Source organism: Branchiostoma belcheri, unplaced genomic scaffold, assembly GCF_001625305.1.
Source record: "Branchiostoma belcheri isolate BF01 breed outbred unplaced genomic scaffold, Haploidv18h27 scaffold6, whole genome shotgun sequence".
NCBI classification, from domain to species: Eukaryota; Metazoa; Chordata; class Leptocardii; order Amphioxiformes; family Branchiostomatidae; genus Branchiostoma; species Branchiostoma belcheri.
This window is the reverse complement of record NW_017804242.1, coordinates 7,271,452-7,289,726: the sequence shown is the minus strand read 5'-3', so window position 1 is coordinate 7,289,726 and position 18,275 is coordinate 7,271,452. Positions and strand designations below refer to the sequence as shown.

Genomic DNA, 18,275 nt, shown 5'->3' with positions numbered 1-18,275 from the left:
AAATAGCTATTTGCGGAGAGGATGTAGGACTCGGGAGCTATAATAGGTTTGGTAACAAGGCTAGCAGGCTTCCTCCCACAAACTGATGGTGCCCAGAGTGAACAGGAACTGTATGCAGAGATCTCTGGCTGTGTCTGGGGCTATCAGGTGGAACAGCATACCAGAGGATGCACAGTGTGCTCCATCAGTGAGAACTTTAAAACAAAGAATACGGTAGTCGATGAATTTGATCTGAGGACTGATTTGCGGACTGTGATTTTGGACAAGATGTGATTATTATGTTATGTATCTAGTTATTTATTTATTTTTAGTATTAATTTGAATTTTATTTACTTATTTATTGTGTTCCTGTGACACCCCCCCCCCTCCTAGACCACTTGGAAGAGCGGCTAAGGCCGACGGGGCATTTCCCGTATAAATAAAGGCGATTGATTGATTCATTGATGGATTGATGGATTGATTGATGGACTGTAAGGTTTGAATCACTCACACCCGGGCATGCCCCTGCCCTTTTTCGAAAGGTTAGAGGGGTTCTTTTATCTGCATTGTGCCTGTCACGAAACAAAAGATGAGAGCAACCCTCGCATGTCAAGTAACAAACATTGTCCACACCGAGACGAATTATGTAAAGACGTAAGTTTTTTTGCATGAAATATATGCAAAAAGTAATCAAATTATCATCAAACACATAATATCAATGCGATTTCAATACTTTATTGTATTAACATATACATGAACACGTGGGAGAACACATCAAACATTTTAACACCAGTCACATCGAGACAAATTATGTGGGTGGTTTAATCATAAAATATTAAAAGTGATATTTTAGCATAAGATTTTCAAGGCCTGTTGATTGCTATGTCAACTGAGTTTAAAATCGCTGGCAAAGGATAATCCTGGATATATTTCTAGACTCAAGTATCTCATGTTGATAAAGAGAACTTACCATGATAACTTGCCATTTATAGACTCCTCTTATATGAAAGATCTTGCTAGAACGATAAGTACACATAGATTTAAGTAGCATTGTGTGAATCTTTTTAAAACGAAGATTCCTTATGTCTTATATCAGCAAAGAAACAGTAAAAAGTAACCATGTGTCATTTCCTTGCATCGACCTTAAAAATAACAATACGTGCATTTTTAGATTAGGTCTCCCTCTATTATTCAGTAGATCATACAATCTAAGTTTAAATTACTAATGATAATGGTACTCCTACATATAGATCTTTTATTATGAAAAAAATGTAGTTATCTGAGGTTTTCTAGACACCAGAAATTACTAATGATAATGGTACTCCTACATATAGATCTTTTATTATGAAAAAAATGTAGTTATCTGAGGTTTTCTAGACACCAGAAATTACTAATGATAATGGTACCCCTACATATAGATCTTTTATTATGAAAAAAAATGTAGTTATCTGAGGTTTTCTACGACACCAGAAATTACTAATGATAATGGTACCCCTACATATAGATCTTTTATTATGAAAAAAAATGTAGTTATCTGAGGTTTTCTAGACACCAGAAATTACTAATGATAATGGTACCCCTACATATAGATCTTTTATTATGAAAAAAATGTAGTTATCTGAGGTTTTCTAGACACCAGAAATTACTAATGATAATGGTACCCCTACATATAGATCTTTTATTATGAAAAAAATGTAGTTATCTGAGGTTTTCTAGACACCAGAAATTACTAATGATAATGGTACTCCTACATATAGATATTTTATTATGAAAAAAATAGTTATAGGAGCTTTTCTAGACACTAGTATTCAATGTTTATATGGCAGTTAGTACATCACTAGGAAAAAAAATAATAATGGATGACGTGTGTATTTCTAGATTTAGGCCTCCCAATGAGCCCTTATTTGATTAAAGTAGGAAACAGTGTGTCCCTTTCTCGGGCCCATTATACAACTGAAGATACTCTACCAAGCACAAGTAAATTAAAATGATAAATCGCCAGACTCAGTCCTCTTATAACAGAGAACACTAACAGTAAAAATTATTCTTAGTCATGAGTAAGCAAGTTACTAGCAGAAGCAAAAACCTATAACAGCGAGCAGATTATTATTGGACTGAGGATAGCACTTTGGACTAATGTCTTTGGCTGTTTACAGCTTAGAGGTACATATCCAATCTTTTTTTTTCAAAAACGTCTATGTTACATAGCGGATTATAAATACTCCCATTGGGGATCTTCACGCTTCGTTCAAAATGGAAAAATCTCAAGATGTATTCCAAAGATCTCAATATTTTAGACGTAATCTTGAGATCTTAGGTTCGCTGTTCTATGAATATTTAGGGAAACGAGAACGGATGCTGAATGCAGTAAGAAATTTAAAAGAATATATTCCATCCATACCATTTGATGGGGTGATATACAAAAGTGTTCGAAAAGGGAGCTAAGCACTTGCTATCACTTGACAAAACAGTAACTCTGGAGTAGTTATCATTGAGGAATTCATGCCAAAAGCGGCTTATGACCCTCTATCAATATTAAATCAAGCTCTAACATCAAGCAAAGTGAAAGTTCTCAGCCTAACAATAATCAGCAAATGCTGACTTAACATATACATACATCAGTTGGATCATTTCTGTTCCCGAACATTTTGATTTGAGCTGATGAGGATTTTGATAAAAATAACGTGTATGCGCATTCTCTAGAAATAATTTCTCTAGAGAAGAAAACCGTTAGAATTGTAGGGGTTTTGTCAGCCTTAAAGAAAGGTATACTTAATGGCTTGTCAGAAGAATAGTTAACACTTGTAACATCATAGGAACACTATTTGCAACAAGATTTATCGAATTTAGCATGAAAGTTAATCTGTGTTGGTACAAATCATTATGAAATAAAGACTGAACTTTAACTTCCAACACTAGATATAGATGGGTCCATTCCGTGAACAAGGTTGATTGAGTCAACCGAAAATTTGGGGTAAGTCCCAATTCTATATCTAGTGTTGGAAGTTAAAGTTCAGTCTTTATTTCACAAGATTTATCGAATGTCTATAGCATCATCAAAACTTGTCTCAATTATTGTCTCACTTGTAGTTTCAATTATTGTTTCAATTGTTGTCTCAATTATTGTCTCAATTGTTGTTTCAATTGTTCAATTGTTTTGGCTATTGATTTGTGACTTCTTTTGATCATTTTTTCACTTTGTCATTTTGTTTCGTGGTGTGGTGAAACCATATTGCTTTTTCTGATGTTTCTTCTTCTTCTTCTCCTCCTTCTCCTTCTCCTCCTGCCATTTTTTAAATGGATTCAGCTTCTTCATTTTAGGGCCCAAGGTCCTGAAAATTGGTATGGAGGTACAGTGGGCAAATACCCCTAGGCGTTTTTAAATTTTTATGATACAGGCTTTTAGAATGGTTTTATTTGAGTTTTTTGGCTGTGTTATAGCAAATGTATTACTGTGTTAGGGTGCCTTGTTTACCACGTTTGGACATGAGTCATCACAATGGAATGCAGGGCATCAACCAATAGGCATGCAGCTTTCCTCTATACTTCTTGCTGATTGGCTGTTGGGATTTAACTTGATTAACACCTGCACAGAAGCATTTCCATACTGACAGTATGTCTGTATTCAAGTGTTTTGGTAGGTATTTCAAGCTTTCCTGCTCCAGCAGTGGAATGCCGGGCATGAACGTTTTTTTTTATTTTGAAAATCAACAGTTTGCATTATGCAATTAAAAATCCTAACCAATAAAGTAGGGAATAGCTATCCAACTGTTGTTTTAGTTGTATTTTACTTCATATTATAGTTATATCAATGTAAATCATTGTTTTCCCTTGTGTTTCCCATTCTTTCCCTGCCATGTCGTAAAATGTGGTGAACCCATCGCTGTATTTGCTCCAAAGCAAATATTGGCCTTTCTAGTTACAATTAATGTTATCAGTATTTTTGTCACAATTACCATCACTGCTATTTTCTTTGTATATATTGTTTATTGAAATGGACATTTCTATATTAGTTTTGGTCAGGGAGTCTAAAGGACACTCCTGTTTTTCCATGGCCCTTTTACCATATGTAAATAAAGTTGAAATAAATAAATAAATAAAAGAACGTTAACGGCTAAAAATTCCCATGCAATTAAGCTTTTTTCTTACAAAAGGTGGCACATTTCTCCGTGCATACTTGGTCGGTCCACTGTCCTCTGTAGTTTGTTGGTCCGAAGGCCCAGTTCTTCATAGTCTATTGGAATAAAGGGATAATAAGTTATTTTTAAATATTTACACATGGCTATATGGTGATAATAATATTAAAACGGATATATAAAACTTACATATGAAATGCAGAGTTACTGGCCCATAATCTATACCACCCATCAATTAAAAGCAATCATATTAAGTGAATATAACCCTAATGACTAGATTGATAATGATGATGATGAAATGGCTACACAAAACATAACAAAAGAAAATTATCTGCAAAAAGTACCATTATATCTAAATGTAAAAAGTACATGTTTATCACATATTAAGTTTTCCAAAATACTTCAGATCATCGGGAAGTAAAAAAAAAACGATTACTTTATGTCACTTAAGATTGAACATTCAGGAAATACCTTCTGCGTATTATAGGACTGATTTTCGACTAATTTTCTTCATTTTAGTTGCATATCATTTAGAAATTTGGGGTTATGAACCTGCTGATTATGAAAAATATCTAAACAGTGACGAAAAGCATTAAATTCTAGAAAAAAAGTCAGACCGTTTCCGGATTCCAAAGTCATATCCAATTACTTGAGTAACTGTTTTTGGGCTGCATCACGAATAGCCATCTTCATTCTGTTACTTACTAATTACGTTTGTCATTATTTAAGATAAAGTTGAAGAATTTACCATGTAGTACATGCCGCCACATTCCGCTCGTGAAAAGCTTAAGTAACCCATGTTGTTGGGTTCACCAGAAGCCCAGTTTTTGTAGGTGTTACTAGACCCATCTGACCACATCCATTGCCCATTGTTGTTCTTGAGCCCAATCCAGATTATTGGACGATATTTTGTAAGGCCTGTTATTAGTGGAGGAAAAACAATGTCTTATAACCTGGCAGCAGTCAAGGTATTATGCATGTATTAATTCCATAAAACCCACTGTCAGTCAACAGTAAAATAAGCAGCACTTTTTTTAAGTTGAAAATAAGAGAGGGGGGAGAAAACAATAAAAAGACAACATGTGAAATATTTTCATTTTATATATTCCTTAATATCTCGGTTTTCTTCATACTACTTTAAAACTTTTCTGTGAGATATTTCGAAAAACCCCATACAGTGCCTTTCAGTAACAAGTCTTTGCAAAGCCCTGGTGTAGTCCATACAAAAATTCTGGCCCGAAAATGAATGGGTTGAATCACTTTAACCAAATGGCAGGAGACGGAGAAAGAGAAGAAGCAACAAAAGTAAAAAATATAAATGTCATCCTTGACATGGTATGGACTGAATGTAAATATTAGACTGGAAATAATTCGTGTTTTATTTGTTTATTTTCATTTTTCACAAAGTGAAAGGGAGGGCAAAACAGGTGCATACACACATTTGCAAGTTACCCTAATGTGTAGGTAGATTAACATAATGTGTAGGTAGATGGACATAATTCTAAGGGTAAGTGGTACCTTGACGTTCAGTTTGAAATGCAAGAAATTGGTTCTCGTCAGCGCTTGTGATGGATATAAGATCTGCCCCGTGGCTTTGGCATTCCTCCCGTGCTGCAAACCAGGTCTTGCTTCCTCCAAAAAACTTGTAGCAGAAGCCGTAATAATAAGTCCAGTGAACAGGACATGGACCTAATATGAAACAAAGCAATAAAGTAAGTTAAGCCGAAAAAAAAACTCAAGCAACCTGTATTCGTCAAACCGAAGGTCTCTTACCAATTTGTATAAACCTTGGCTTGACTTTGTTTAACTTTTATTTCCTTATTGAATTTGAAAAAAAAACTATTTATATATTAATCAATATGCTGTGCTTTTGAAACTGATAATTTGAGGGTTTATCCAGTGTCACTGACTAAAGGTAGTGGATGATACCTAAAATGTCCGTTTCCAAAGTTATAACCAGTTTCTTTACTAACTGTTCTTGGCGTATCTTATTAACTGGATGTCTAACCTCTACCAACGTAATAATATAAGTAACAGGTATTTTGGCAATTGTTTTGTTAGTTTCAACATTTAAGTAAAGCAACAAATAGTGGTGACGAATCCATGTGAAATAGTTTATATTAACGTTACCAATGTACATTAAATTATAATTACAACACGAGACAAAAATATAAAAAGGGGAATGTCCGATAATAGAATTAGACAATTAAGATGTACATGTATATAGTTCCAATCAGTAGTGAAAATGTTTAGTTCTAGATAATGCTGGCTGTGTAATAGCTTAAATTAGTGTGTTGATTTCAAACGGCAATGGGGGTAATCAATTTGTATTCTTAGGTAATTGCTCCGATCTATATTGTATTATGTTTATTAGGGAGACTAAATGGTCTCAAAGCAATAAATATGTATTTCTTTTGGGATGCCGCCGATGTCCAAATCCCGATATTTGTTGGACGTAATAGAATTTGCGCTTGCATTGAGGTGTTTAGAACTGTTCCGTGTTTCCAGAATTTGTGATACTCTCTTCCATTCCTAGAGGAATCTACAAAAGCATTTACAACTCCGCACACACACACATACACACACACACAAACACAAACACACACACACACACACACACACACACACTCACACACTTACTCACATGCACACACATACTCACACACACACACACACACAAACAAAAATACACACACGCACAATAGTGTTCACATAAAAATAACGTCACCTTGTTGACAGTTGATCCCAGTCCATCCATTGTCACAGGAACAGGTGTATCCGCCTGCTTTGTTCAAACACTCCCCATGTTTACAGGGACTTTTGACACACTCATCTATGTCTATAGAACAAACAATGGAACTATTTTACATTCAAGAAAGTCATTGTAAAGTAAGATGCAGAATAGATGATTATGAATTGTGGAGTGGAAGTACCCAGCATATCAAAAATTCACGACAATCCGTCAATTCCTTTTTGAGGCACAACCTTACAAAGTTTAAAAATAATTGTCCCGAGCAGTTACAAGAAAAGATTCCATGGCCCAGAACTTTACCACTATACAAAGCAGGAGATGTAAAAAAAAAGTTCTCCACAACAGAACTTGTGTCTTTCAACCTCTATACATATCTCTAAATGCTAAATCTACCTTACGATATATTTGCAGCTTCTAAAGTTATACAGACGACAAATAAACAATGCCCACATAATTTGTACCGAAAAACTAACCATGTTGTTATTCAGAGTTCATAATACAATAATACGGAAAGATACTGATATTTGAATGATATAGACAAGCAGATTTAAAGAAACAAAAAAAAATTTATGGAGCAAGTTTAAACTGACTCACTCGAACTTTTGACTGTACAACTCCAGTCTTTGTCAAGGATCATTGACAAAGCCAGGACTTGTACAGTCGAAAATTTGGGCGAACCCGATTTCTTGTGTTGGATATTACAGTTTAAATTTGCTCCATAATGATTTCTACCAACAAAGGTGAACTTTCAAGATACAAAAAAGGTTAATTGAAATACACTCTTTATAGAAAATTTCGTTTCATGTATGCATAAAAGTGTCTACATAAAAATACCTTGTTTACAGTTGTTCCCAGTCCATCCAGAATCACAGATGCATTTGTATCCACCATCCTTGTTCAAACATACTCCATGTTGACATGGCAGTTTGGTGCACTCGTTGATGTCTGTGTAGTAGCAATTGAAATATATTAAAACAAAAGATGGGTAGAAAAGCAAAATTGGAAACCTAACTTTTGTATTTATTAGAAGACAAAGCACAATTAAATTATTATTCTTATTATTGAATCCTAGGTACAAGTTGACCTTGACCCCCGAAAGTCATCCGTTGAAATCCCGTAGGAGATATCGCGAGATTTGATGCAGATCTCGGGGCTGTAACTGTACCTAATATGAAGTGTCATTAGGTGGTCCCTTTGGGTCTGATACATAGATTGAGAGATAGATTAACTGATACATATATGGATAGATGGATAGATAGATAGATAGATAGATAGATAGATAGATAGATAGATAGATAGATAGATAGATAGATAGATAGATAGATAGATAGATAGACAGATCGGGGCGGCACCTTGTCGGCAGTTTTGTCCAGTCCATCCAGTGTCACAGTTGCAGCTGTATCCGCCATCTTTGTTCACACAGCGGCCATGTTGACAGGGATTTGTCACGCATTCATCAATGTCTGTGGAAATTGAGAAAATAAGATAATAAAAGATTATGACATTTAAGATCTAAATATAGACTCATAACAAAAAATGAGACAATTTGAAAAGCAGAATTGGAATAAAAGAAAAATAATTAAAAAAACATCTATTTTACTAGATACAGATTTTAAAAAATCACCTTGCTGACATGTCTTTCCGGTCCAACCACGAGAGCACACACATGTGTATCCACCATCTTTGTTGACACAGCGTCCACGTAGACATTTCTGGTATCCGATACACTCATTTATGTCTGGGGGAAAAAGTTTTTAAAATGGCTACATTTTAACAAATTGTAACATAAAATGTATAAAAGATTTATTATGTGTATCTATAAAATCTTTTAAATATATATTTTAAGATAATATGTCAACATTTGTCTAACAGTAAAATGTTTCAGATTGCCAACAGTGCTCTTTAGTCTACCCAATAGAGCATATTACTATAAGTGTACCCACCATTTTTTTTCGCACATATTTCATGTTCTCACAAATCTTAAAAACACAATTCCACTTCTGAAGAAATCTACAATATATTTACAATACGCTTTACACAAACATGTGATATTGACGTCACCTTGCTTGCAGTTTTGTCCAGTCCACCCAATGTCACAGATGCAGCTGTATCCGCCATCTTTGTTCACACAGCGTCCATGTTGGCATGGCTTCCTGGTACACTCATCTATGTCTGTAGAACAAATGACGGGAAAATTATGTCTTCATAAAACAATATTACTTGGTTATGAATGAGTAAAGCAAAAAGAAAAAAAACATCCAAAGATTGATAATCTTAATGGCGATCAAATATATATTCACAAAAAATGGCTACATGTAAGAACTACTTATGAATCGTTAATATGTGGATCTATGGAATCTTTTGAATACATATCTCAAGAAAAAGGTGTCAACATTTGTGTGTCAAAATTCTTCAGCTTGCCGAAAGTGTTTTTTTTTTCTTAGTCTACCCAATAGAGCATATTATAATTAATGAACCCACCATTTTTGTTCGCACATAGTTCATGTTCTCACAAAACTAAAATACACAATTCAACTTCTTACGAAACCTACAATATATCTACAATAAGCCGCGTTACACAAACATTTCATATTGACGTCACCTTGCTGACAGTTTTGTCCAGTCCATCCAAGGTCACAGTTGCAGCTGTATCCGCCATCTTGGTTCACACAGCCGCCATGTTTACAGGGATTTGTGGCGCACTCATTAATGTCTGCGGTAATTTGGTAAACGCATTTAAAATCTGAGATACCAAGATATATAATTAGGTAATCAAAGTTATGTTACATGAGTAACATAAATAAACACTCATAAAAGAAAACAGAAATGAAAGATGGAGAGAAAATATTTAGAAAACAAAACTTCCATAGCGCATGGATATTCTTACTACATCTAGATACAGATTTTAAAATCACCTTGCTGACAGTTCTTTCCAGTCCACCCACGATAACACATACATGTGTATCCACCATCTTTGTTGACACAGCGTCCACGTAGACATTTCTGGTATCCAATACACTCATTCACGTCTGTGGCAAAAATAGAAAAATGGCTACTTTCAACAAACTGTAACATAAAATGTAAGAACGACTTAATATGTGTATCTATAGAAACTTTTAAAAACATATTTTAAGATGTCAACATTTGTCTGACAGCAAAAATACTATAGCTTGCCGAGAGTGCTCTTTAGTCTATACAATAGAGCAGATTATAATCAATGTACCCACCATTTTTGTTCGCACATATTTCATGTTCTCACAAATCTTGAATACACAATTCAAATTCTGAAGAAATCTACCATATATCTACAATACGCTTTACACAAACATTTGATGTTGACGTCACCTTGCTGACAGTTTTGGCCAGTCCACCCAAGGTCACAGTTGCAGCTGTATCCGCCATCTTGGTTCACACATCCGCCATGTTTACAGGGATTTTGGACACACTCGTCTATGTCTATGGAACAAATGACGGCAAACTTACATGTATGTCTTCATAAAAGAAGATTACTGGGGTATGATTGAGTAAAGCAAAAGAAAAACATCCAAATGATGATTATCTTTATGGCGACCCTGTAATATTTAGCATGTATATCATGTATTACTATTTCGTTTAGACAATAAACGGTTCTTATACTAGAAAATATATAAACAAATGCATCACCTTGATGACAATTTTTTCCTGTCCATCCAGGTGAGCAGGTACATTTGTAACCACCATCTTCATCCACACAGCGTCCATGCTCACATGGATTCTCTTTACACTCGTTGGTGACTGTTTTGTAAGCATACGATGAAAAATTTAATGTTTAAAAACGTTACTAACCTAATCACAAACAGAAAGAAGTGTGTGATTATCAGTACACAGTTAACATCAGTTCCAATCAAAGATTTAGTAATTGATTCAATGAACAGTTAAGAGCAAATTAGTAGTTGCTTCAATCTGAATCTGACTGCCATCCTCACAATCAGCCCACAGAGCCTACTTTGAATCTCATAGGAATGCACAAAACTGCTCATAAGTTAAATAGTGGCTATATTTTTGGACATATTTGGTCTATTGACATGATTTTGACAAAAGGTTCTTTACTAGCAAAGGCCTGTACAGAACCATTTGAACAGCTTACAACTAGGCAAAGTAAAGTTCTGTGGCATAGAACAAATGTGGTGTATACTTGCGTATGACAGAAGCTACTTTTTCTACTTATAATTCAGATAGGTATTTAAATGTAGTTCTAGAGGAAAGTCAATATGAGTTGGAGATTTTTATTGTATCTTGTGGTAAAGGTTTGAGACATGTTATTAAAAACATCTACTACGTACTCCAATAAAATTTTAACATTGTAACTCATCGCCATGCATGAAAGGTGGGTGGTGTGATGCCAACAATAGATAACATGGGATTCTTATACTCTGATGGTCTGAACATGTCAGAGTATGTGTGTTCACACTTGTGAATATTATACAGTGCTCACCAACTGTTTGCATCCCTGGCATTGGCATAAACCTAGGATTTGCATAGAATTCTGAAAACCCAAACCATTTGCTATTCAATCCATTATAAATTGCATGGCATAATTACATCAGCTATTATGGCTTTCACCTGATATGAGACGAAAATATTTCTAAGTAAATGGCACACTGACTCAGAAATACATGAAAGGAATACATGTAGTTATTATTTTTCAATTGTTGCACGTCATCAAATCCGCATTGAGTCCACTATTAACCATTTATTATCACCCCTGCACCCCCCCCATTGTCATACACTTTCTCTGTTATCACTTCCCTCTGGCCAGGTGAGAACCCCCAATCATTGGTGATTGTGTGAAAAGAAGCCCTTTGTTCCTTATTGGTGTCCTTGATTGGAGCTATTCTTTAACTGTGGCAAGCTTTTGCCCAACAAAGAGCTAGACAATATGAAGATGGAGTGTACATGTAATCAAGGACGTTTACGTAAAATGTCCTTGATGTAACTAAAGTTAAACAAGTTTGGACTGTCCTGTTTGTTGTGAATTTCTAAATGTGACTAGAATATGTTATATGTATGTAGTTGTGGGTGAATGTAATTGTATAAATACCAATAATACCATGTTTGTGGCTGTTTCAATTGGTATCATCCGTGACAACTGACCTCCCCTTCCTGCCGATTGTGTGGACTTTCCAAGGTTATTGGACTAGTCCCGTTATAGGGGTAAAATTCCCTGACAAATCGTTCATGCTAACAACAGGAGAGCACTGTATTCCCAACATCCGAGGGTCAGCCACTGGAAACATCTTATTCATGTAGGTGGACATTTTTCCCTTTTAAATGTTCAATAATGCATCTTACCAGTGGTTGGTACCAATGTGAAAGCTATTGTCGGCACGGCATCTGTGTTGTAACCGGTGTTAAAAATCGGAGTCGTTGAGAAGGAATAGACGACAGATGAGCCATTTGTGTTGTAGGATAACGTAAACCATGAGGTGTTTGACTGGTGTAGGTCCGACACGATCGCGATGCCATCTTTTAAGTCAGGTATCACCTAAAATGGTGCATAAACATGTTATATATTCTAGAACCCACTACCACATAGATTTCAATCAACAGTGCAATCACATGAGTTTAACAAAGGCCTACTAAAGCACATGATTGGTATGAATAAGTGTATATGATTTTACACATTTGTTTCTTTTAATTACCTAAATGTAATGTAACTATATGTAGTTTTATGTTGATGCGTTGTAATGTTATGTACTCCAGCCTCTCCTGAAAGAATAACTGTCACCCAAGGGTGAGCTAAAGGAGAGTTGTTTCACAATAAATTACAATAATTAAATCACAATTCTTTCAACACAACTGACAGTCCCGATTTAGAATGTAATCTGTATTATACCTGGGTGACTTGAATCGTGTTTGTGACATTTCATTTCATTTACAATTTATTTTTTTACCAAGGATAAAACATGTCGCCGCAAGGGCATTTTTCAATGTTCCCTATGGACATACATTTACAAAATATACTTACGTAACAAACAGGAAAACAAAGATACAAAATAATTTAATTACAAGAATAACATATTGGTAAACGTGCTTCAAAATGACAAGGCAAACTAATGACTCAACTATATGAAACAAGTGAATAAAATATGCAAATGGATAAATAAAGAAGGTAATGGAAATTTGCATATCAATTTTACAAAACAAAAGTGTTCGTTGTGGTTAGGACCTCTCGGCATTGTTCTTTACACGATATACGTTCTGTTAGACGTTTATAAACAAAAAATGTGTTTTAAATATTGTCCCGGACACTGTTATTGGTGGCGTCAAGCTTTCGTTTCTACATTCAGAATATAGTCGAGGTTCCTAAAAAATGATTGGTAGAAGAGTGCTAGGGCAATGGTCAACCGAAACTCCTGCAGCTTAAGAGATTTAACGAAACAAAAACAGAAAGATGGTGATTGAATAAACAAATTAAAATGGAGCATTTGCCGATTTACCTCCTTTCCAAGTTTGAGGATAGGTGCAACGATGGCAAGAGTGACCACCAGCAAAGAGAACAGTGCAATCACTTTTCTACGATGCACCTTAATCCACATGCCCTTTGCACTGTCTAGGATGTAAAAGAAACAACTCATTGTACTCTTTATGAATATAGTATAGCGCAGCTTAGAGAGTAGGTCTAGAAGGTAGTTCTATTTAACATTCTGCAAGACACAGTCCCCGTCGAACCAATATGTAGAATTCTAATAGACTTATATTAGCTAGTAATCTTATTTTTTGCTATGCATTATACCTGTAACAATCGTAATAAAATTTGACTTGACCTGACTTGAAAAAAAATGTCAGGAAAAGTGGGACATGTTGCAATTTCAAATAGATAAATAAAAGAAGAATCGTGTTAATATATATATATATATATATATATATATATCTTTACTACATCTCTATGTGGTGTTATTAAAGTCATAATTTAATGAAAAAAAGCTAGGCGTACAAAACACGTGTCCAAGAGTCTCCCCATAATTAAAATTTGTTAAAAGTTTTTTTTTTTGTCGAGGTTACAGATTATTTATACCAGAAAATGCAAATATATGCAGGGAAGGGATGCACTTAAATATCTTACCTGCTATAGACTTGGACGAAGCGTCGGGTGTGTTTTCATCGTCGTCCGTACGAGACTGACCATCAGTCTGGGGTTGTTCCGTGGGTGAGGCACCTGTAGGAAAATTACAAGATGTAATACAACCATCTGTACAAAATTTGGGCGAGCAATTATGTAGAAAAAGAATCTGATGTAGACTATAAGTGCTTTACCTGCAGAAGGTTCATACAAAGGGTTGGGTATACTCGCAGCAGTGTCAGCACATGAATCCAAATCAGATCGTTGTTGCTGTGTAGTTGTTGCACCTTTAGAGGGAATTACACAGTATAACACTGTAAATATATCTCTAAAACAGCTTGGAATTTAAAAGCAGAAACAAAGATGCCATAAAAGATAGAGACTATAATGTTTACCTGCTTCAGAGGCGTGCATAAGATTACGTATAGTCGCAACAACGCCTGCAAGCGTTCGCCAATGAGATTGAGGATGCTGCGTCGATGCATTCCCTGTGAAAAATCGGAAATTGAAAGAAATTATTTGCGGAAAATATTAGATGAATATCACGGAATAATCGACAAAAAATGAAATAGCTAAGATTATAACATAACTAAAAAATTAAAGTTGGCCAGAATCCAAGGAAATGCTTCCTCAATACATCAATTCGAACCACTAATGATAAATATAATAATTGTGTGCCTTTTCTTTTCTTTTCTTTTCAAAACGGTTTGCCAAAAACATTGTAACTAGAATCAAACGTACCTGTGTCCCTAGTCTGTGACTGTTGCTGCTGTCCTGACATGATGGCACTTGTCAGGTTTCTGGGCAGGGAATAAACTAACCCTACTCCAGACAAGGACTTTTTGCCTTACGTGAAGCCTTGGGTACAAAGTACCTTGAAGGCAAATCACCACATCAGTAACCAGAGATAAAAGAAAATAAATCGGCTTATAAAAACACCGCGGACATCAGAGCAATACATTCAAGGCCGCAATCTCTTTGGTTATTGACTAGTAGCTAGAAAATTTTCATCGTTAACAGCTTGCAAAAAATTACTTTCTTTTCAAATATCATACCAAATTAAAACGTATAAACCTCTAAGTTAGTTATTTTATTCCTTTATAAATCTAAAATGGTATACAATATCCATACCCTGTACCGAGACAACTTATATGTATATGAAATCGGTAGATATAAAAACGATATCAAAGAGAGAACTCAAATGTGATTCTACTTTTTGATTGCATTTATTGAAAACACGTGTGTGGTTTTGGTTAAATACATGAAAAGTGACATTTTAATAGGGGGTTTTTAGGGACAAAATATCATTTTTAAGTTGCAAACATACCTGTATATAAAATCGATTTTTGCTTATTTCCCTTCCTTAACATTTTTTTACTTTGTATGAACAGATATATTCACCCAAAATTTTCAAGATCAGTTCCTATAATACCACTTTCATTGTTTTATATGTAAAATGAACTTTAAGTTTTTTATAGGAAGGAGCCAATGAATATCGATCAAATGCCGTCCACAATAGAAATGTCCACTACGAACTGTCAGATATAGCTTACTACAAACGAACAATTACAAGCAATAATTCCGAAATACAAGAAAGTAACGATGGTTTTTATAGATAAAGAAACATCACTAGATAAAGAAACATTACAATGTTAGACTCATTTTTTGAAAAAGAGACTAAGTACAACTGCAAGTAAGTAGTGTATTTCTTGACTTAGGTCTCCTATATGACTAATTAGACCTTACTTAATTCAAACAAAAGCAAGTAAAAATAATAAATTTCTAGACTCTGCCCCACATGACCAAGGATACCTTACTAAGTACACACATGTGAGTTTATAAGTCTTATACATCTTATGTAATCAGGCTAACTTCTAGTACATTAATAATTGATCTTTTTTTAATGACAAAGTAAAAATACAAGTGAGCAGACATAATGGTAGTGCAATTGCAATAATTTGGACATCTTGGATTACTAAGAAGGTATTACAAGTACATGTTTATATGTGTTTCTCATGTAAACTCTCGAATAGGGGGACATTGATAAGTACAGGTAAATTTATTTCTAGACCCAGACATCTCATATAATGGGGCACTATATAAGAGGACACTATATCCAAGCCTCTCATATTATTAAGACGACATATGACATATCTCTTGGCCTCTCATATGACAAAAGGGACATTATTTACTACAAGTAAGTAACCATTGGTATATTACTATATTCAGGCCTCTTATGTCACTGAGAGGACATAAGTTACCCAAGTCCCTAGTTTGACTAAAATGACACTGAGCTACTACAAGTAAGTCACCACTGCTGCATTTCTAAGCCCTGGCCTCTCATATGACTTAAAGGACATTAGTTACTAAAAGTATGTAACAATTGTGTTGTGTATTTTTATATCCACATTTGTTACTACAAGAAAATAACCATTGGTTCAATATTGGTTCAAGAAAATAACCATTGGTTCATTTCTATACCCAGGCCTCTCATACGGATAAAAGGACAGTAATTACTAAAAGTACATGTAAGTAACCATTGGTGCATGTTTATATCAAGGCCTCTCAAATGACAAAGAGGGCATAAATTACTACAAGTAAGTAACCACTGGTGCATTTCTAAACCCAGGTCTCCCTTGGGAGTAGAAGTACATTAGATACTACAAGTATGTAACAATTGGTGTTTTTCTACATACAGCCCTTTTAAATCACTGAGAGGATATTGCTTGCTACAAATAATTAACCGTTGGTGCATTTCTTTTACCCAAGTCTCTCATATGACTAAGGGGATATAAAGTACTACTAGTAAGTGTTTTCTGTTTTCAAACTGGTTTCAGTCATTACATTTTTTTAGGAATAATAAAAAAATCCATGTTATAGTCACTTCTAATTAAATGTCTCTTATGGTCATTTAACGAATGTAAAGAACGTCATTGGAAGAGCGACCAAAATTACCCTGGCGCATTTTAGGTCTTTCATGGGACTTTCCTAATCAATGCTAATTTGATGACACCATTGCTTTATTTAGGTGTATTTACTAGGTTATTATAAATTAAATTTTGTTACTTTGTATTTCCTTTCATCAACTGCTTAATCGACGTCCTTAGTCAATTTCCATTGCATTTTTAGCTGTATCTCCAAGTTGTGTTGACAACATGGATATTCTAGATGGACAATGGCTTAAACATTTTATGACGTAATTTTGACGTCAATGTTGTTGCCACGGGTTTCAGTAGGTTTTAGCAGACCTTATGAATTACAGTTTAGAGTTAAATAATTATTCAGTGAAAATATTTGCCCCTGGCATTTTAAAAATCAGAAAGCCCTCCAGGCGCTTCGAGCTTTACTCTTGCAAATATAGTAATGTTCACTGGTACACACTTGGTCCGTCCACTGCCCTTTTTTGTTCCTCTTCCCGAAAACCCAGTTCTTTTTAGTCTGTTGGAAGATAAATTCATACGTTAGGATTTCCACAGCGCGAAAAGGACGCAAAATGTGTGCAGTATTGCTTACCAAGCATTTATTTACGAATCACAACACAATGAATATAACACGAATGTCTATAATCGCTATATAACCAATACATGCAGGATAAAATGTAATGAAATATGGCCCAATCTCTCAATAGAAAACGCTGCTCACTATATCATATTAAACGGGTTAAAAGTGACAATGGTTATTATGATGATACTGAATAATTATTTTATAATGGCTATCTAACAACCACGTTAAAAATGCAGAATCATATGTAAAAAGTATACCCCCATGTCTCAATGAAAAATGAAGCGTTTTAGCGTTTTCAATCCATAAGAAAAACAATACAATCATCTTAATTTACGAACATTACGAAAAAGCAATAAAGACCGAGCAAAAACACATACCCTGGTGTACAGACCAGCACATGCCGCGTGTTTTAAGGTCCTAAAACCATTGCCGCTGGGTTCACGAGGAGCCCAGTTCCATAAGGTCAGACTAGATCCATCGGTCCAGGTCCATCGCTTTTTATATTTCTTGAGTCCAATCCAGGCTATGGAACGTACTTTTTTAAAAGAGGCTGCAAGTAACAAAAATATTATCGCCTTTTACTGTTTAGTTTTTTTTATCATATTAATGCAAATAGCCCTGGGAATATATTTACAATAAACATAATATAAAACCCCAAACGATTCTGTATCTGTATCTGTACCCCCACCCCCCACCCTCGCCCCCTTTATTGATTTTCCCCCACCCGGGGCAAGATCGCTAGTTTTGAAACCGCCCGGGGGGGGGCGAGATCGGTAGTGATTAAATATCCCCTAGGGTATTT

The 18,275-nt window shown here is 35.0% G+C and overlaps 1 protein-coding gene across 1 annotated transcript in view; it reads right to left on the bottom strand.

Annotated features, from left to right (window-relative positions):
* LOC109482330 (neurogenic locus notch homolog protein 2-like) overlaps positions 1–18,275 on the bottom strand; it is a 64,225-nt gene that overhangs the window by 15,155 nt on the left and 30,795 nt on the right. Inside the window, exons 13-20 of the mRNA XM_019785011.1 lie at positions 10,531–10,641; positions 10,213–10,323; positions 9,783–9,896; positions 9,470–9,580; positions 8,929–9,039; positions 8,220–8,330; positions 7,702–7,812; positions 6,844–6,954 (exon numbers count right to left, since the gene is read on the bottom strand). Coding sequence (XP_019640570.1) covers positions 6,844–6,954; positions 7,702–7,812; positions 8,220–8,330; positions 8,929–9,039; positions 9,470–9,580; positions 9,783–9,896; positions 10,213–10,323; positions 10,531–10,641 — 891 coding nt within the window. The remainder of the gene's footprint in view (positions 1–6,843; positions 6,955–7,701; positions 7,813–8,219; positions 8,331–8,928; positions 9,040–9,469; positions 9,581–9,782; positions 9,897–10,212; positions 10,324–10,530; positions 10,642–18,275) is intronic.